General features: G+C 33.6%; 1 protein-coding gene across 1 annotated transcript; it reads right to left on the bottom strand.

Annotated features, from left to right (window-relative positions):
* Positions 1-858: 858 nt before the first annotated feature.
* Positions 859-21,088, bottom strand: LOC139528270 (uncharacterized). Its single transcript, XM_071324171.1, has 7 exons — positions 21,020-21,088; positions 18,681-19,317; positions 13,614-13,647; positions 11,388-11,590; positions 6,374-6,668; positions 3,223-3,301; positions 859-1,643 (listed from the first exon to the last, which is right to left on the bottom strand). Exons 2-7 carry the CDS (start codon positions 19,302-19,304, stop codon positions 1,208-1,210), a joined length of 1,671 nt encoding a protein of 556 aa, XP_071180272.1. The 5' UTR covers positions 19,305-19,317; positions 21,020-21,088; the 3' UTR covers positions 859-1,207.
* Positions 21,089-22,700: the final 1,612 nt, after the last annotated feature.

Below are 22,700 nucleotides of genomic sequence, written 5' to 3'. Positions count from 1 at the left end.
TTATGACAAGCCTCTACCCCTTGCAACGCAAAATCTGACACCCCGAGCGACACTTTATATTTTGATGAATAACAGTTTTTAAACCAATTAATTATAACTAAGAAACTGGTATTTGGTATAAGTCAATGAGAGGAATACAATTCTATATAAATTATAAGGAGGGTAGCTGTGTAAAGTAGTTTTGTATACCGAAATTTGCATATAAAGCCTCAAAATCTGCAACATGGAAAACTAGGGCGAGGTGTTTGAGAAAACTGAGCACTGAAAACGACTGCTTCTGCTTTCAGGAAATAGATTATGTTGCGGTTCCTTCCGTGCAATACATTATATGGTACTGAGAGTTCTAAAAACAAGAACTATTGATGCTTGAACTTACCTTGTTACTTTTTCGTCGCTTCAAAATTGCCACCCAATGTCAAACATAGCCGACACCCCGCATGTGGCGTTCTACACGGTGCAATAGGACTCAATCATCAAAGTAGCATCACAATCGTAACTACTCGGCAATTCTCGCTATTTCTTCGTGCAACCAGAAAGGCCTAGTAGTTCCGATTGAGTAGCGTTATATAACAACCAATCAATTAATCAATATCATATGTGTATTATTTATATAAGAAGCATGTTCTAATTGTGGTTAAACTGTGTTGTTGTTCGTCAAATGTGTCCTGTAATTTATATGTATTACAAAACTTTATCAATATCTCTCATCTTTTTTTATTAAACATGTGGTGTGTTACATATATATTATGAATTATATAAACATATAAAGCGATGCAAACAAATAAGCTGAATAAACTAAATAACAAACATGAATATATGCAAAGTGAACTAATCAATTAAATTGAAATGACATTTATCTAATATATAAAGTTTTAGAAAATTACGTAACAATGAACCTAGCTAAATTGATGAATTGAAAAAACACGAATCATAAAGAATTATAAAACAATGTAAGCAATTTAAACGTACATGACTAAATGAAACTATGAATCAAACATTACAGCTGAACCATGCAAATAATACATGTACTGAACTTAACTAAAGCGATGAAATCATGATTCTATAAAAATGAAACACCTCAATGAATTGAACACATTGGTGAATTGAATATCGTTCCGAAAATTCATCAGGATATAATGTTTCGGAAGATTGTTTGTGCATATGCATATATATGGCATATATAATGAATATTTTATGTGTAGAAAATTCATGATTGACCAATCAAAATCAACTGTATTAAAGCCTTTGCTTCAGGATCCTTCTCGTTTTCTCCTTTGTCTTTTTTCACTCTCAATATGTAATCTTTTATTCTGTTCTTTAGCGATGTCTTCAGATCTAAATTTTGTTCATAATGATGAACTATCTCACGTGACAAGTTTTCTTGTCTGTTACTGTAAACCCTTTCAGCCAATGCATTCCAGTCACCTTTAGCCTTTAATTCATAGTAAGAGCGTAGTATCAATCTCTTTTCATCTTTTGCTATTTTTTTCATTGGTTTATTGACTTGTTTTGTGTTTGTTTTAGTTGGAGTTCCTTCAGTTGATGGTCCCGCTTGCAGAATCTTCACTGGTGTAGATGATTTAATAAGTTTGTTACAGTCCTTGTCTGTTTTTAAGTTCCCACCAAACGACACATTTGGGTTCCTGTGGATATCAAGTGTGACAATAACTTACAATTTTACATAATCAACGATGGTTAAAACAAAACAAAAACATATTGAAGCATGTCATTTGTTTTCTTACTTCCCCGACACATAACTGATTCATTACAAAAAACCAATCTATTAACAAATACTGCAAGTTGTAAGGTCCACAATTTTACGGTAAATTTATTGTCGCTACTTTTTCAAATAAGATTAAAAAATCCAGAATGAATAAAATTGATAGCCATGTATAAGTAAAATTTGACGAAAAAGAAAACGCAGAAATCAAAACCTTCAACCAAGGTTGGACCTTGACAAATTTATTGTCCTTGGACATTTTAAGAATAATTTGACTATCACTGGGGTTTTTGTCCACCTTTATCAATGTGTGATTGAAGAATTTGTTGGTTGTTCTATTGAAAAGAAAACTTTCCGATCCATATGATTTATTGGCACACACGGCTTTAATTTATACTATATTAGAGGATGACTTTTTTGTTTTACAAAATTATCATTGAATTGACTGTCAAAAGCGTTTTTGTCCACCTCTATCAATAATCTGTGGTTTTATGATTTGCTGATTGTTTAGTGAAAACAAAACTAGTCGATCCATTATTGATATGATTTATTGGTACAAAAGGCTTGAAATCATACAATATCTAAAGATAATATAAAAAGGAAAATGTTGTGTGATTGCCAGTGAGACCGCTGTCCACAAGAGACCAAAATGACACAGACATTAACAACTATAGGTCACCGTAAGGCCTTCAACAATGAGCAAAGCCCATACCGCATAGTCAGCTATAAAAGGCCCCGATAAGACAATGTAAAACAATTCAAACGAGAAAACTAACGGCCTTATTTATGTTAAAAAAAATAACGAAAAACAAATATGTAACACATAAACAAACAACAATCACTGAACTACAAGCTGCTGACTTGGGACAGGCACATACATAAATAATGTGGCGGGGTTAAACATGTTAGCGGGATCCCCACCCTCCCGCTAAACTGGGACAGTGGTATAACAGTGCAACTAAAGATAACTTTGTTTTACAAAAGTTATCAGTACATTGAATGTCAACAGTGGGTTTTGTTGTCCACCTCTATCAATAATCTATAGTTGAATGATTTGTTGTTTGTCTACTATCCGATCCATTACTGATATGATTTATTGGTACACAAGGCTTGAAATCATACAATACATAAATATTACTTTGTTTTACAAAATTAAGAATACTTTGGGTGCCGTAATTTTTTTACTTTTTTATTCCTAGCAAATCAATAACTTTGAAAAGGGAAATTTGTGAGGAAAGAAGAGCTAACTATGATAATAAATATGTTTAACCTTTCTGACATTTAAATTCTGGCTATGGTTGGACGATTAACCCTATGTTCATTAACATGTACACTAAAATGTCAGTCAAATAAAAACAAGTGAGATGTATGATTGTGCAGAGAAACTGATATACTGTAAACAGAGAAAAATAAATATCAAGGATATGTTGGGTACACATAAATTTATTTTTAAGTCCAAGTAAACTTTCATTAATTTTTGACTCTGTGAAAATATTATATACCTGTCTACTTCCTTTTCTTGTTTTAGTTGTTTTTCAGGTGGTGAATTGCCGGTAAAATTAACATTCTTCCCTGGTCTCTCTGGTTAATACAAGAACAAAAGGTGTATATTTAATAATATTACCTCCTATACTTTTCTAGGAATATGATTGGTTAAAAACGTCTGCGTGGGGACCGTGTATATTCCATATTAGGTTAGTAGTGAGGCGGGGCTTATTTCAATACACGGTGAATGGTGGAGTTACGACTTTGGCACAATTTGATTATTCAAATATATTGAAAGTTATTATTATTGTTTACATTATTTTCTTTGTGCAGACTATGGAAGTAGGTTCCTAAAATTGAAAACTTGAACACTTTAATATGAAAATAAGAAGATGTGCAATGATTGCAAATGAGACAACTCTAAGGTAAATTCATCAAATTAAGATAGCTGGTAAGATAAATTCGTTACATAAGGTGCTAGTGACCTAATGTGATATATACGGGGTCAGTAAATTCCATATGGGGTTCGCGCTCACCCAATATGGAATTTACTGACCCGTATATTATGTTATTTAGGTCTCATACAGGGTATATACTGTGACATTCCCGGCTTAGAGTTTATATTTCCTGAGTTGAAGGGGATATAAGCCATAAGCCGGGAATGTCACAGTATGTACCCTGTCTAAGACCTGAATTACAGATATGTTAGCGATTACCCCTGACTTAATGTTTTTTCCAGTGCAGGTATATTTTGTTAAACATTCACAATGCAGCGTGTTTATTCATTACATGTTTATTGTTTCTTACTATTTTGAGTAATCCATTTAAATGCACCTTTTTTTATCTTGACAATTTTTTTCCGTTACGAAAATGTTTTCCATAAAGTTTTTAGAGTGCATGTTTTGTGTTTGTATGTGTGTGTGGCTTTTTTTTTACAACACAAACCCAACCTGATATGTTCCGCATACGTGAATGATTTTGTAATTTGCTGCGAATTTTTGTTATCGAGTATGTAATAATTTATAATAACACTTTAAAACATCAAATTTAAGTATTTGAAGTGTAAATTGCATGATTTTATATTAAAAATGTATTACTGACGGATATACGTCATTATTTCCCCTCTGTTAGCCTCTGACATTCCTTAGTGTTCTGTTTAGCTTTTTACTACGTCACATAGTAACAGGTGTTATTGTGACATTTTTGAGGTTCCAATTCGGGGTAAAAACGTCGTATATACCCCGGTAGTTTCCTGAATATATACTGACATCTCTGTGTTGTTATCCAATCAAAAACTCGACACATTTGTAAGCCGTAATATATCGTATTAGGTCACTAACATACTATGTCACAAATAATGCATATAATTCTAACAATTTATTACTATTTTTATTTAAAATACACTGCACATCAAGACTTCTTTATTTACAAATGCATCTTCGAATCCAAATTCATAAAAAATTAAAAAGTACAAATTGAACCTCATATTAGGGATTGGATGGGATCCTCCACTTCTGTATATTTAGATTTTTTAAACCAGTTTTCTCTATTCTTTATATTATAAGCCCATTATTCTCTTCTTTTTTTTTATATTTTAGGACCCCCTTATTCTTTATTACTATGCTAGGCCATTTTTTCTATTCTGCATATCTCTATTTTGTAAACCTTCATTCAGACCCTATCATATGTGTATACTCATCGCATGTTTTTGTTTAGTTTCAACACGATGCAAACTTTAAATATTTAGATCTGTGCACAAAACTGAAATAACATGCATACTATTGTAAAAGTTTGGAATTTTTCAGGTTGAAAACGTTGCTGTTTTATGTGTTTGTGTTTCTTTCTTGTGGTTGTTGGTTTTTTTTTTGTTTTTTTTTTTTGTGGGGTTGTAAGCTTTTTATTGTAATGAAACACCCAACGCCTTCATTACATTCAATGTAAATAAAGGAACTAATTTATCATTTCATCATATTGTTAATGCTAAATATCCTAAATGGAGGTTAATGCTTTGTTAAACTGCGACTTCATGAAGGAGGCTTTATCACAAAAGTGTATGTTATAGATTCTTAGAATAGATTGTATTCTATTTACCAGTTAAGAGCTAACCAAACTAGAGTCTCTTAAGAGGCTTTGTCGCTCACCTGTATTTACTGATGCTTTGGAAATCATGCAAAATAAGGTTAAATATTATTAATAGTATTAGACATTATTAAATACTATAATGATATCTAAGATATTAACAAAAAACTGCAAAATTTCCGTAAAATTACTAACTTAGGGGCAGCAACCCAACAACAGGTTGTCGGATTCGTCTGAAAATATCAGGGCAGATAAATCTTAGACTGATGAACGTTTATGCCAACCGTCAGATTAGATCTAAATGCTTTAGTTTCAGAGATATAAACCAAAAACTACATTTTAACCCTATTTTCCATTTTAGCCATGTCGGCCATGTTGGTTGGAAGGCAGGATAATAAGACACATTTCTTAAAGTAGATGATGATTATGGCCAAGTTTTGTTAAATTTCTCTCTTTGTAGTTTCAAAGAAAAAGATTTTTGTAAATTGGTGACAAAATATGCGAACAATTAAAAAAAATACTATAGAGGGCAATAACTCCTTATTTATAGATCTTACTTTGCTGAACATTATTTATTGCTGTTTACAGTTTATCACTATCTATAATAATATTTAAGATAATAACCAAAAACTGCAAAATTTCCTTAAAATTACCAATTCAGGGCCACCAACCCAGCAACTGGCTGTCGGGTTCGTCTGAAAATTTAAGGGCGGATAGATCTTAACCTCATGAACATTTATCCCATGTCATATTTGTTCTAAATGCTTTAGTTTCATAGATATAAGCCAAAAACTGCAATTCACCCATAAGTTCTATTTTTAGCCCTGTCGGCAATGTCGGTCGGCAGGCGGGGTCATTGGACATATTTTTAAAACAAGATATCCTAGTGATGATTGTGGCCACGTTTGGTTAAATTTGGTCCATTAGTTTCAGAGGAGAATTTTTTTAAAGTTAACAGACGACGACCACGACGACGATGGACGTTAAGTGATGAGAAAAACTCAGTTCACCTTTCAGACCAGGTGAGATAAAAACCAGCAAGATATATCGAAATGACAAAATCTAACCAATAATAACCATTCAACTTACTTTGACATGCTTTATGTTTGTCCTTACTGACAGGCGAAGTACCCTGACCTCTTTCAAGACTTATGTAATAACTCTTTTCCTTTCCAAGTAATAAAGGAGTCCCGGATGCCTCGTCATTAATTGACTTTTTACTAATTTCATTGGCGTAGGAAAGTGAATATATGACTATTTTCTTTTTTAAAAGCATTGCCATTTTTTCCACAACAACATCTTCAATGTGTTCTCCATCTTCGGCAATCTTCTCAATAAATATGTGCCATTCTTCATTTGTGAAATGTGCATCATAAATTTGTTCCTGGAATGATATACAAAAGCAAAATATGAGTTATTTGACAAAAAGATAATATTTCATCACATATACTTTAAGTGTATACAAAGGACCTCGATGGCCGAGTGGTCTAAATAGGTACTACTGTAATTACAAGCCAGGCAACACTGAGGTTGTGAGTTCGAACCCCGCTCGCTGCACTTGATTCCAATCTTAATTGACTAGGATTGTCAGTTTTCCTATCGAAGGTCGGTGGTTTTCTCCGGGAATTCCGGCTTCCTCCACCAAAAAAAAACTGGCCGCCACGAAATAGCTTAAATGTGATGCTTAAAAGTGGCGTCAAAACACCAAAAATTTAAAATCAAATCATAAATATACAACACTTTCCATACTAAATTGACAATCAGAATATACATCACAGTAGTGCATGGTAAGAACGTCGTTGAATATCACTCGGTGAGCTATATTTGTGTGTTGCATGATTCATACTGTAACGTTTGTGGGTCACTATATTTGGTTAATTTATTTATATCATTATTAGTATTTTCAAATGTTTTCCCAGAAAGATTGATTATTACTTATTTTATTACTTTCTGATTTTTTTTTTTTCATTCATTAAATTTTAGTGACGTAACGGGTCTCGCATTAGCATTCAAAATATTTTTTCTTTCTTAACCAATCAGAGAGTGTTCGATTGTGTTCCCCGGGAAAATTAGCTCGTGCAGTGATTGTCTTCGGAAAATTTTTTGGAAGTGGTCTAGGTAAGGAATCTCGCCATATTTTATATGCTATAACAAGTGTATTGAAGAAAATGTGTATTACTGTAATTTTTTAGGTTAGAGGCCCCCTCCTATTTATGTATATATTTTGTTTGACTAAATCTGGCTTGTTTTCGAATAGGGTTTGCATTGGAGATTTAGCGGAAACTTAGAATATTTGCGTGTTGAGGCGTAAATTATTTAGAAAGCGGTTCGCTGGTTAAATAAGTTAAATTATGAGTTGAGTTTTTGAAAACTTCTTTAAACTGAATAAAAGTTGTCAGTTTGCAAATAACGAGATTCGATTAACTGTTCAGCTTGTCAGTTTTTCAGGTTAACGTTATTTATAACTTGCTTGTTAAAGAGAGTAAACGTTCGGGGTCGTTATTTGTTGACATTCACGTACGTGTCTCAAATCTATGACTTGAACTTAAATTTAAGTACTGAAACGTTAACAAGCGAATTATAAATGCAAGCCCTGAGCAAAACGGAGGAGTGAGTCGTTAGAGAAATTACAGATACTAAAACAAATTTATTTCTTGGTCTGAGAAACCATTATAGAGACTAGAGAGATATTCAGATGCCTGCTAGTTAATACACCTAACTTTGGTAATAGGGGTGGATTTGGTAACGGGTATAGAGGAAGAGGGAGTGCAAATTATGGCAGAGTTGCCTAGAGGGGGGATATAATTCTCTTGGCCAATTCAATAGTCAAAACCAAAATGGAGGGTATTTTCATTATCCTGACCAGAATACTGGATTTACAGGTCAGTCCCAAGGTAATTCACCAACCTTATATGGAAGTAGAGATGATTTTTCTCAGAGAGGGTGTTGGAATTGTGGGGACTTAAACCATTTTAAGAGAGATTGCCCGTATAGGTCTTTAAACGGTTATAGGTAGATGGTGGGGCCACCCGTCTGCCTGATGAACACACCCTGGCCATTAATATTGTAAGCTTGCTGCTTTATATTTGAAAACCATGATAGAGAAAGACAATGTCAGAATTTTGGTTGATACTTGTTCTACTATCCTTTTATTGGAAATAGTAGCATTACAGAAGGAAATCCTAGTTTATATCCTTTGTCTAAAAATAATTTGCAGTTTGAAACTGTAAGTGGAGAAGTAATCACTTCACTTGGTACCACTACTGTTGATATTAAAGTCGGTATACATGTCGCTGATATTCCACAGTAAGGGATATGTGGGGTTGAATTCCTAGATAAATTTGGTGCTCAGATGGATTTTAAGTAGAAAATTATACAAATTGATGGCAATGCCTTCCTCCTTTCTTCAGATACAAGGAAACTTTGTTGTAAAGTGTCATTATTTAACGACACTTATATACTATACCACCCAATTCAGAGATGATCACGACTGGTAAAATAAGGTTCAGAGGTGACTGGTTTCCTGAAGATCAGATAGAGCCACTTAGCTCTTTGCTACGACAGAATTATTCTGTTCTTATGGCTCGCACATTGGTCAATACTGTTGGGAATCGTGTTCCAATAAGACTAATGAATATTTCAGATGAACCTTGTGCTATTCCTATGGGTATGGGAGTAGAGTAGGACTGGTACATACAAATCTGTCAACAGTTAAATAGGTCATCTGATACATCTCGTGATCCTATATTACAGTCTCTATTGGAGGAGGCCTAGCATGTGTCGATCTAGATGATAAACAAAATAAGACTGGAGAATTTGTTGGATAAGCATTCTGATATTGTGTTTTTGATGAGGATGGCAAATTAGGCCGCACTGATATATTACAACATGTAATTGATACTGGAGACTCCCCCTATTACGATGAGACCATTCAGAAAAGGGACAAAGTTAATAGACAAGTCCAACATATGCTGAAACAAAGGTAATCAGTTCTTCTAACAGCCCCTACAGCTTTCCCATACTACTTACCATGAAGTCATATAATTCCTATCGCTTCGTTATTGATTACCGTCAATTATACGCTGTGACAAAAGGCGACTGCTACCCGATTGCTCGAAAAGATAATAGTATAGATGCCTTGTCTGGCTCCGTGTATATGAGCACCATTGATATGGCTAGCGGTTACTGGCAAGCCGAGGTACACCCAGATAGTAGAAAGAAAACTGCTTTTAGTTCGGGCAAAGGTCTGTACGAATTTAATACTTTACCATTTTGGGCTGAAAGATGTTCCTAGCTTCTTTCAGCGCCTTATGGAAAAGATCCTAGCGGGCTTACATTGGGACATTTGCCTAGTCTATTTGGACGATGTCATATTTTTTTCAAAATCATTTGACAAGAATGTTCAGGATTTAGATAGTGTATTTGATAAATTTCAAAAGGCTGGTCTGAAATGAACATGTAAAAACCTGTAAGTGTCACCTGTTTCAGTCCGAGGTAAAATATTTGGGACATACTGTTCCAAAGAGGTTGAGGGAGGTCAGGTCATTTTTGGGGTTGGCATCATATTACAGGAGGTTTATTAATGATTTTTCAAATTGTTGCTCCTTTTTTTAATTTGACGAAAAAGAATGGCAGATTTCTTTGGGATGAAACATGTCAGATTGCTTTTGATCAGTTAAAGCATTGTTTGACAGCTGTGTTGAACTACCCAGATTTTTCTAAAGCCTTTATTTTAGACACTGATGCTAGTGGCACTGCGGTTGGGGCAGTTTTATCTCAGTTTTTTTAGGATGGGTTGGACGCGAGTGGTTGCATTTTATAGCATAACTCATTCTCCCTAAGAGATTAATTATAGTACAACTCGAACGGAACTACTTGCGGTGATCAATTCTTTCAAGCATTATCTTTTTGGTCAAAATTTTATCGTTAGAACTGACCATGGATCTCTTACCTGGTTGCGAAACTTTAAAGAACCTCATGGTCAGGTAGCTAGGTGGATAGAATTTTTAGCAAGCTGTGAAATTCAGTTTGAATACAGACCTTGGGTCCACCATCATAATGCTGTTTCTAGTATTCAAATACAAGGATTCACTACACAGGACGTCCTTAAGGCCCAAAGTGCAGATTCTGATTTGGTATTCGTGATAGATATGCTTAAGTGTCATGTGGAGAAATCCCCCTTTTCTCATGTCTAGGGACAAAGTAGTGTTCTTAAAACCTACTAGAATATGTGGGAGCAGCTTGAATTAGTTGATGATATTCTCTATAGAAAGTGGTTCAGATAAGAGACGGATGAAATGTCTTGTCTAGTTGTTGCTCCTAATGAATTGAGACAGAAAATTCTGACTCTAGCGCATGATGACGTTTCAGGTGGTCACTTGGGTATAACAAAAACTGTCCAGAAAGTACGTCAACGATTAAATAGGGTTACTAGTATTTGATTTTTATGATCAGAAAATAATTTGTCATTATCCTTACAAAGTGGAACTAAAGATAACTGTTGTCCTTTGTTTCTTACTTCAATATCTTACATAGTGGATCGAGTGCGTCGAAAGAAGAAACTAAACAAAACGTGTTAGGTTCGATGTTGGTGCCCAGATTTATCCTTACTCAACCATTTTGGACTGTCCCTCTGGTATCTTTCGTACCTCTTTTGGAAAGAGTAGGTATAGCTATTACTGGTCCTTTTCCCATTACCAACTTTTAAAATAGGTATGTGTTGGTACTCATTGACTATTTCACGAAGTGGGTCGAAGCTTATCCAGATATAGGTAGATGTACAGTTGCTCGATATTTTTGTAAAGAATTTATTTCCCGCTTAGGAGTGCCCAGAATTTTTCTGAGTGATCAAGGACCTTGTTTTGAAGCAAGGCTTTTTCAACTATTATGCGACAAGTTTGGTATTCATAAGACTCGTACCATTACAGACTCCTGACTTGACAAGCACATTTAGAAAGTGGCGGGGTTAAACATGAGAATGCTTTTGATACTTTAATAGCGATTTGCTCCTTTTTTAAAAGTTCGTTATTACTTTAAGGTATAAATAAAGCTAATGAATTCAACAACATATTGCAGCATATCAGTATCATGTAACACAACTTACTGTGGGCATCCCTCTCAACTGTTGAGCAATCTTTTGTCTTAATTCAGCATGGTCCATGGACGGCATTTCTAATCTTTCAAGTTGGTCACTGCATGATCGGAAAAACGAGTTATCATCATTTGATATCTCACCACGGAAGTATAAACCTTCACCTGACAGTTTCGCTTCTAATAGATGTATGGCTGACTGATTAACTATAGACTCTTCAAATTAAAGCAGAAGTACATTTTGTAATAGGTCGCTCAATGATTTTGCAGCAAGAAACTTTAAAATTGAGATTAATTTAAAGTTATATAGCCAGAATGTACATAACTTAAAGAGGATTTCCAATTCCAAGCTATATGTAAACTTGAGGTCCTTACTGATAGCAGAAACATCTCAAGAATGAATTACAACACCTTAGAATTTAACAAGCTGCATCATATTTTACTTGTTTATTAGTTCAATATTGCCAGCAGATTATTTCGGTTAATGTGTTTATCGGGATTCCAACAGGGGATAAAGGCTCATATTTCCTGTCAGTCATTGTTTTTTTTTATTTTGCCACCTATACATTTCTAGGAATATGATTGGTTAAAAGCAACTGCGTTGAGACCGTTTAAATTGCATGACGGTTTTACAAAGTTATTGATGACTGAGAACTTTAACCACAGACTAAATCTAAATGTTGCCACCGACAACATAATCTAGGATCGCTGCGTCTCGCCTTTGCAACATAAATTTTGCAGGCTCGACAAAAATGAATTATGTATTTGCTTTAAACTTCATGAGATAAAAATAATCAGCAAATGTACATTAATATAACCGATTGAATTAAATTTCATTTTTATTTCATATTTTTCGAAATTTTGATTGTTGCAACTGAATTAATTTTGTTTATTTAATGTTGTCACTGCAAACTTAATAGATTCTAATGTACTGAAAACTGAACTGAAAAAGGTCCAAAACATGCGCAAAATCAACATTTTGCAGGATGTATCCTCTCAAGCAGGCTCATCGTCTGTGGGCTCTTGCAAGCGTTGAGGAAACAAACGATGTCTGACCTGCAAACAAATACTGGATACCCAAACTTTTAACAGTCACTCCATTGGTACCGAATACACAATATTTTGCAATGTTAATTGCAAGACTACAAATGCTGTGTATCTCCTACAGTGTAAATGTGGTAAACAGTATGTTGGCGAGTCAGAACAGCCGTGTCACAAAAGAATGAACGGTCATCGTAGCGACTACCAATGCAAGCCAGACCTTCCTCTCAGTCGACATTTGAGATCCCCTGCCCACACTTAGGCAGATCTCAATCGACTGACCATTACAATTATTGACCATCACTCTGCTTGGTTTAGGGAGGACAGACTCACTAGGGAAAGATTTTGGATAAGAAAATTAACAACTTTGGCACCAAATGGGATAAATGAAAAGATGTAGTTCGACTTCGGGTAGTGCTTCATATTTGGGTTATATTACTTATTATTACAGTCTCTATTTCTTTACCTAACTCATCTCTGAAATAAATTTGTTGAATATACCAATTTAAATTTCTTAATTTTTTGAGGGATGTAAAAGTTCAACTAGTTAACCTTAATCATAATTTATTATTATATTTTAACGGCCGTTTTATTGCGATACGCAGACTCTGTTGTAACTACTCTACCGTTGTCAAATTTGAAATATTTACAAATTTAGATCGTTCAGTGTTGTTTATTTGGAATTTTTATTGACGCAATCGTTCTTGTAACATCATACCTGTCGTCACCGTTAAAGTTTTAGAATTGTATTATTTCATATCGCACATTATAAGTTTTATCTAAAGCATATATTTGAACTCTCTGTTGTAATAAACCATATAACCTATGTCATGTTTAACACATTTTTAGAATGGTGCAAGCGTCTTAACTAATGTTCGGTTTGACATTCTTATTGTATAAATTTCCAGATTGTTATAGTTTAATCTAAGTAGACTGATATATGATTCATTTAACATCACAATCATACTGATAAAGGATATCTGTTATCAGAACTATTTATAAATAATTACATTTATAGTTTCCTTTTTTTTTTGTTATTGGTGTCGTTGTGTACCTTTTTTATGCGTTTATATAATTTCTTTATTGTGTACATGTATCGTTACGATCTGGACAGCGCCCTAGTTGGGAAAATCGTTGACTATTATTCAGACGTTTTATATATATATATATATCGACAACTAGTAAATTTAAACCTCACCATCCGGTTCAACTTTTATTTCAAACTCCTGAAACTAAATATACAATGTATGCATAAATATATTATATTATTTTTTTTATAAGTACAATTGCTATTTTATGTAAGTAATCACAAAAAAGTATCAGAGTAATAAAAAGGATTGACAGATATATGTTCTTCACTTGTTACATCCTTGAGATGTTTATTTGTTTATTTGTTTGAAAAGAAGAGATTGTGGAGGTATAAGATTGAAACCTCGAGGTTATCATACGGTATTCAATCAAACTTTGATTTAAAGTCTATTTGAAATAATACACATCTAACGATGCAAACTTTCCACAGGTGCTATACAGCACTTCTTTCATTATCAAAGTGCTGGATAGCACCTGTGGAAAGTTTGCAACATTAAATGTGTATTATTTCAAATAGGCTTGAAATCACACCACATTTTTCTTTTATATTTAGATGTGTATTACTTCAAATAGGTTGTAGATGTGTAGTATTTCAAATAGGATGTAGATGTGTAATATTTCAAATAGGTTGTAGATGTGTATTATTTCAAATATGTATTCATTCACAGCTTTGGTGTTTTTACCTAAACCATTCTCGTCAGCAATTATCAAAAATCATGTCTGTCATGTAAAATTTTGATAATTTATATCATGTCTATTGCAACTTTGAACTGTTGAACTAAAATAATCAAGTATACAGAAAGCGCTGTTAAAAATATTTCTGTGCCCATCCCATGAAAAGGGCCGGTGGCATTTTTTTTATTAATTTAAGTTCTTCATATTTGTTTTTAGTAAATTGTATAATTACTATTTAAGCAGTTAATTTTCTTGCTTAAGTTGCTATATATTCAACAAACTCGGACTACATTTGGAAGATTGTGTGGTTAACGATTTTTCAGATTTGTTTTTTTTTTATCTAATAAAGTGATATGCATAAGTGATGCTAATGGTTAAACCATGTATATTTCATACAAATCTTTTTGAAATGATGAACAGGAATAAATACGGTTTAGGGGTAGGGATCTCGACCGTTTATAATTTCTAAGAAAAGGGGTTAGGGTGATTCCTAGGGGACTTTTTTATTTCTTTAGATTTGTTTTATTGTCCTTTACAAGAATATATATATATTGGGTTGGGGATCTTGACCATTTACAAGTTTTCAAAAAGAAGGGGTTGGGGCTGACCCCGTGGACTTCTACTATATTTTATTCGATTTGTTTTATTATCCCATACCAGAATATGTTTGGTTTAGGGGTGGGGATCTCGACCATTTACAAGTTCTCAAACAGAATGGGGTTTTGAGACTCCCCCTTTATTTCTTTTGATTTGTTTTATTGTCCCATACAAGAATATATATGGTTTTGTGGTGGGGATCTCGACCGTTTACAAGTTCTCAAACAAAAGGGGTTAGGAGTGTGACCCCTGTGAATTTCCTCTATATTTCTTTTGATATGTTTAATAATCCCATACAAGAATATGTATGGTTTAGGGGTGGGGATCTCGACCGTTTACAAGTTCTCAAACAGAATGGGGTTGAGGTGACTCCTCTTTATTTAATTCATTTGTTTTATTGTCCAATACAAGAATATATATGGTTAAGGAGTGGGGATCTCAACCGTTTACAAGTTTTCACACAGAAGGGGGTGGGTTGACCCCCAGTGACTCACCCTATATTTCTTTTTGTTTGTTTTATTGTCCCATACAAGAATATATTTGGTTTCGAGGTAGGGATCTCAACTGTTTAAAAGTTCTCAAACAAGAGGGGTGGGGGTGATCAAGAGGGACTCTCGCTATATTTCATTAAGTTTGTTTTATTGATCTCGAACGTTTTCAGGTTCTCAAACAGAAAGGGATAGGGTAACCCCTGGGACTCCCCAAAAATTTAATTAGATTTGTTTTATTGTCCCATACACGAATATATATATGGTTTTACCATTAACAAGATATTCTAAAATTGAAGTGGGTGGTGACCCAAGGGACTCAACCTATAAGTTATTTGATTTATTTTATTGTCCTGTGGTCATTACTGAAGCCCGCTTGTGTCTATCATTTACTGTTTTCAAGTTATAGTCATTTGAATTTTTTTTTAAATAAAATCCCATACTAAGGGTTCTATAGTAAATAAAGGCAACAGTAGTATACCGTTGTTCAAACTCATAAATCCATGGACAAAAAAACAAAATCGGGGTAACAAACTAAAACTGACGGAAACGCATAAATATAAGAGGAGAACAACGACACAACACTACAATGTAACTAACATACACAGAAACGGACCAAGCATCAGACAAAATCCCACGAGAATAACAAATATAACATCAAAACCAAATACATGAATTTGGGATAGACAAGTACCGTGACACGTCTATCGCAATGTCAATTTACACTCAAAAATAAGAGAAAACAAACTACGCAACGTTAAATTGTAACACACACAGACACGAACTATAATATTAAAATGGCCATATTCCTGACTTGGTACAGGACATTTTTAAAGGAAAAAATGGTGGGTTGAACCTGGTTTTGTGGCATGCCAAACCTCGCACTTTAATGGCAATGTTAAATATAACATAGAAATGACAACATAATATTACAGGACTACAATACAAATAAATAGGAAAACGTATTAGACAAAGAAACACATAAAATGCATCCCTTCTGTATGCCCCTCAAAATACCCCTAAATAGACCACAATAAGAAAAAAGATAAGTAGTGAGCTAAAACAATAAGTGTCCAAACTTTGTTTGGAAGACTTAATAAAAAAAATAGTATATGCCAAGTTTGTTATAATCCGATTTAGTGAGGCCGATTATGTAATAGGCCGAGTTAGTTAAAGTCCGGGTCTGTTATGGACCGAGGTGAGATACCAGGAGACTTTCGATACACTCTTGGTTTTACGTCTTTACACTAAATATTTGTAAATCGTAGTAAAAATAGTGCCGAAAAATGTTCATTCATGAAATATGGTTAACACGTATTTATTTTCTCTTCAACCGGAGGACGGGTGGAAACTCCTGACTGTCCCTCTGGTATCTTTCGTCCCTTTTTTACATCACATATGCTGGTTGCTATGCAATAAGTAGTGTTCCATAAACTATTTTTAAATAAAAGATAATTATGCACATTATGCATAATTGATCTTTTTATGTTAGTTTAGTTTTTATCGGGTATTTATACTTTTAAATTGTGCTTGTTATCCATGAATTGAGCGTGGGTATTTTCAAGTATCAGTTTGTTACTAGGCATTTATGTCATGAATGAGTGTTGCTAAGGACAGTTTCGCATCTCTTAACGCACAATTTGACTGCTATTCTGTTTTATTTTATCACCAGCAGGCTTCAAGTGACTTACTTTTTACATTTTTGTTAAAAATGATCATTAAATATTCTCAGCCTCAGTAGGTTGCTATGCAAAAAAGATGGTTGCCATGGAGATTTATGCATATTTTTCTACTCAATTGAATACACTTTTATGTGACACTTATTTTGTCAGTACAATTTAAATCATATGTGCACTTTTTTTATGATAGTGACCCTTATTAGGTGACAAAATTTGTAGTTTTTGTAAAAAATTGCTTCCGAAACAGCATAATGTTGGGTAGCTGCCACCAATAAAAATTCAATAGTTTACCCATTTTTTTTTAATTATATGATAGTCATTTATTTTTGTCAGTACCATATTTTATATTATATACATCTGGATTTTTTATAATTTTGACCCAAAACTTGCTTATTTTTGTGTAAAATTTATAAACTTGAACTCTTTGATTTTCCTGTTACCATAGCAACCATAAATAAACATTTTTTTAAAGAAAAGATTTGTTTTAGCTGATAATTTTAAGGCTATATAATTAAAACATTTATTTGCAATAACCACTATTCTTTATTCTGATATTATATTTCATGTCGGAATATCCTGTTTGTTACCTGAAATAGTGTCTCAGATTCACTTCTTGCAGATCATTCGAAATCAAGAATTGAATTCGTCTTTATATCGTTTAAAAATCATTAGAGGAACAGATTTCACTACCAAATCTTGTGCGATAAGATATTTATCCATTCTCGTTTAAAATTTGAAAATTTAACTGTTTCGAGTGGGAAAATATCGTATCACACTCGATATAGTGGTAGAATCTTATATAGCCAATGTTTATTGTAAAATTTGGTATCAAACCTACAATTTTGGATTTTAAGGTGGTAGTCAACACCTTGACTTATATTAATTTGGCTCGTTTAATTTTCATAAAATTTTGACAAAATGTTTACTTTGACCCTTTAAAACAAATTATAAAAATTTCAAACATTTGAACCTACCACTTTATTGGAAAAATTTCATTGATAATATAGCAGTTTGAAAAAGACTAATTTTGATCATTGAGAAGCTTAATATTTCCTTAACAATACAACATAATTAAAACGTTAACTGATTTTTACAGAGTTATCTCCCTGTAGTGTTACTTACTACCTTAAACCAATAAATATCTTATTATATTGTATATCTCATACAACATCAATGTTAAATCATCTCTACCACATTCTATGTATTATTTGTATATATATTTTTGCATAGCATTCTCTGTACTTTACTTGTATTGGTTTTTAGAGAATAAGGTATCGTTCTATTAAGGACTATATAACTCTGGATGACTTTAGCAAAATGCAAACCTGTATTTTTTTGTGATTGTATAAAATCGCAATTTGGTGAATTTATTATTGAGTAATAAATGTGAATTTCTATTTTAGAAAAAGAATGTTCACTAATATCATTTTGAATATGGCAGGAATGCATGAAGTTGATTATTGGAATATTTGGGAAATAATGCATTGTTTAATGATATTCAACTAAAACTTCAGTTCTAAACAAGCATAATCTCTTCTCCTTTGGCAGAAAAGCTTACCACCATAGACACTAAATGCCAACTTAAAAAAGGCATAAGGTCACTGGTGTGTGATGGGTTCTTTGATTTGTGTTGAAGGCCTCACTGTGTCTTTGAGTTGAGGAACAGCAATAAAAACTCTGTTCCTTTTATTTCATTTCTTTTTTATTATAAAGCTTAAATGTCAAATTCTGACTTACCGCATTGGTGGTCTTAGGTTCTAGTTTATATGCTACATATATTACACTAGCTGGGGAACCAAGTTCGTCTTTCCCACTCTTGTTTCCCAGATCCTCAACAGTTACACTGCGTAACCTATCATCAGGATTTTGTAGAAGGTAATACTGTACCAAGGACTGTGCTAATCCAGCTGCATAACTATGAGAATTCATTTTTAAGGCTTTATTGGTTTCACGAATAACTTGGGGAATAATATCCTTTACAACACACCCCAACGCAATCATTCCGTCAAATCCTTTCTTTTTATAATTTTCCCAACTTATAGGTAATCCTCCATAGGTAGCCCAAGTGGACGGCTGCGTTGGATTGAAATCAATTGCATACTGCGAGTAAACATGTGTTTTTCCAATATTAAATTCTTTTACCATCCTACCTGTTTGAATTTCTATATATTCAAAAGATTCCGTCATTTGCTTCCTTAGCCTTTTTGATGCTTCTTTGAAGCTAATAGTATGACGATGGGTTTCCACTGTACCAAAGTCACATTGGTTAAATAATGATGTTAGTTGATGGGCATATCCTCTGTGTCCCTTTCCAAGATCTGAATAGTCTGTGAAACCAACGTCAGGGTCTGACACACTCATTGTTATGTAAACCCTTTAAAATTAAATGAAATTTCAAAAAAAATCTTTTAGGTTAGATACCGAGGGGAATTTGATATACAAATTTTCCACATAGCATCATTACGATCCATATATGACAATTGTATTTTAAATGACAAATGTATCTACTAGCTATTAAGCATAATTTAGTCTTCTTTTTATTAGCTCACCTGGCCCGCAGGGCCAAGTGAGCTTTTCCCATCACTTTGCGTCCGTCGTCCGTCGTCCGTCGTCCGTCGTCGTCGTCCGTCGTCGTTAACTTTTACAAAAATCTTCTCCTCTGAAACTACTGGGCCAAATTAAACCAAACTTGGCCACAATCATCATTGGGGTATCTAGTTTAAAAAATGTGTGGCGTGACCCGGCCAACCAACCAAGATGGCCGCCATGGCTAAAAATAGAACATAGGGGGTAAATTGCAGTTTTTGGCTAATAACTCATAAACCAAAGCATTTAGAGCAAATCTGACATGGTAAAATTGTTTATCAGGTCAAGATCTATCTGCCCTAAAATTTTCAGATGAATCGAACAACCCGTTGTTGGGTTGCTGCCCCTGAATTGATAATTTTAAGGAAATTTTGCTGTTTTTGGTTATTATCTTGAATATTATTATAGATAGAGATAAACTGTAAACAGCAATAATGTTCAGCAAAGTAAGATCTACAAATAAGTGAACATGACCAAAATGGTCAGTTGACCACTTTAGGAGTTATTGTCCTTTATAGTCAATTTTTAACCATTTTTCGTAAATCTTAGTAATCTTTTAGAAAAATCTTCTCCTCTGAAACTACTGGGCCAAATTTAACCACACTTAGCCATAATCATCATTGGGGTATCTAGTTAAAAAAATGTGTCAGGTAACTCGGCCAACAAACCAAGATGGTGGCCATGGCTAAAAATAGAACATGGGGGTAAAATGCAGTTTTTGGCTTATAACTCAAAAACCAAAGCATTAAGAGCAAATCTGACAGGAAGTAAAATTGTTGATCAGGTCACGATCTATCTGCCCTGAAATTTTCAGATGAATCGGATAATCGGTTGTTAGGTTGCTGCCCCTGAATTGGTAATTTTGAGGAAATTTTGCTGTTTTTTTTTGTTATCTTGAATATTATTATAGATAGAGATAAACTGTAAACAACAATAATGAACAGCAAAGTAAGAACTAAAAATAAGTCACTATGACCAAAATAGTCGATTGACCCCCTTAGGAGTTATTGCCCTTCATAGTAAATTTTCAACAATTTTCTTAAAATTTGAAGATTTTCAATAACATTTTCCACAGAAAGTACTGTTATAGAAAGAGATAATTGTAAGCAGCAAGAATGTTTAGTAAAGTAAGATCTACAAACACATCACCATCAACAAAACACAATTTTGTCATGAATCCATCTGTGTCCATTGTTTAATATTCACAAAGACCAAGGTGAGCGACACAGGCTCTTTAGAGCCTCTAGTTAGACCTTCTGTCATAATTGAAAATATTTATAAATACAATCACTGTATAATATTTATAGAATAACATTTTCAAAAAATCCCTGACCTAGAAATTAACTATCATATTGACAGAAACAATAATATATGTAGAGTGCTTTTATTATAAAGTTTTTAAAAAACATAAATGGTTTCCTTCAGAGCCTTCGAGTATCGTTTTTAACTTAGAAATGGCATATATGTATTGCCTTTCAAAGATAACTTACGTTTCAAATGTGTATATGCCTCTCCTCCTGTTATGTAACAAGTGTGGTGTATACGTCGGCTAATTCTAAAGTTCAGTGGGCTTGATAAAGAGTCGTTACTACTTATATAATGACCTGACTGATGGCTGTATCTTAATGATTAATCCTATATATTTTTGCAACAGAAATTGTAAGAATATTTAAAATGACACCAAATGATAGTTATTTGAACAATTAACAGAAAATATCGAAATTTTATTTAAAAATTTAAAAAACAAAAATTTACAATATTCGCGCGGTCGGTAAGGTTGTCATGTGAGAGAACGTTCTGTGCTAGTGATTCGGTCCTGACTGGTGCTGGTGGGTCCTGATTCTGTGCTGGTGGGTTTGTTAACATTGTATCAGAACGGCAATAAAACAATCGTTATGATGCTTATTTTTTCTCTGATACATCCTAAGTTCCATGACAGGAATATTACAACAATTTTTTGCTGCATAAGTATTGCATAATTGCCAAACGAAAGTGTGCTGACGACGTGCTGGTGATTGGGTAAACGGTCCTGGTTCCTTGCACCTATGTCCTGATTCTGTGCCTTTATATTTGAGTTACAAGTGGCAATATACTTTTTAACTGAGTTTTACTGTGCATATTGTTGTGTTTTTGTGTTTTTCTACATTGGCCAGAGGTATAGGGGGAGGATTAAGATCTCAAAAACATGTTAAACCCAGCTGCATTTTTTGCGCCTGTCCAAAGTCAAGAGCCTCTGATCTTTGTAAGTCTTGTATGATTTTTTATGTTAGTTTCTTGTGTATATTTCGGAGTTTTCACCGAACTAGTATACATTTTTGTTTAGGTGCTAATAGTTATCAAAGGTACCAGGATTATAATTTAGCACGCCAGACGCGCGTTTCGTCTACATAAGACTCATCAGTGACGCTCATATCAAAATATTTATAAAGCCAAACAAGTACGAAGTTGAAGAGCATTGAGGATCCAAAATTCTAAAACGTTGTGCCAAATACGGCTAAGGTCATCTTTTCCTGGGATAAGAAAATCCTTAGTTTTTCGAAAATTCAAAGTTTTATATTCAGGAAAGACCCCATTGGTGGCCTTCGGCTGTTGCCTGCTTTTCGTTCGGGTTGTTGTCTCTTTCCCACATTCCCTATTTCCTTTCCCAATTCTAAGATCATTGATACAGAAAATTTGTGTAATTGATAGAAAATATGCCTAGCATATATTTGGTGGATATTTAATCTGAACAAAGTTGAGTCTATTTTGTTTTAATTTGATTTTTGAGAAGGGGTGCAAGATATTTTTTGTTGAGGTGTTTTAGGCATTTTAAACTGTAATTTTGAAGATATCAGTGCTGTTAACTGTTATTGACTAATTAGCTGTTATCTGTTTCCTTAAATTGATATTGTTGCGAACTGTTATTGTGAAGAAACAAATTACCCCTGTTTACTGTTTTTGTTTTAATTTTGAATTCACTGTTTCTGTTTTCTCATTTAAAATAATTAAAAATGCTGTTATCGGTTATCTATATTTTTAAATTTACTGTAATCTGATTTGAGCAAAATAAAATACTATTGCCCCCTTTTGCGATAAGACAATATGCACATGAATTGCGGGGTTACGATCCTTTGGCATGACCATCAAAATACTGTGTAAAATATCCAATACCTATGAAGATTATGTGGTATG

Source organism: Mytilus edulis, chromosome 6, assembly GCF_963676685.1.
Source record: "Mytilus edulis chromosome 6, xbMytEdul2.2, whole genome shotgun sequence".
Taxonomy (NCBI): Eukaryota; Metazoa; Mollusca; class Bivalvia; order Mytilida; family Mytilidae; genus Mytilus; species Mytilus edulis.
Note: the sequence above shows the minus strand (reverse complement) of the source record. Positions and strands in the feature narration are given on the sequence as shown.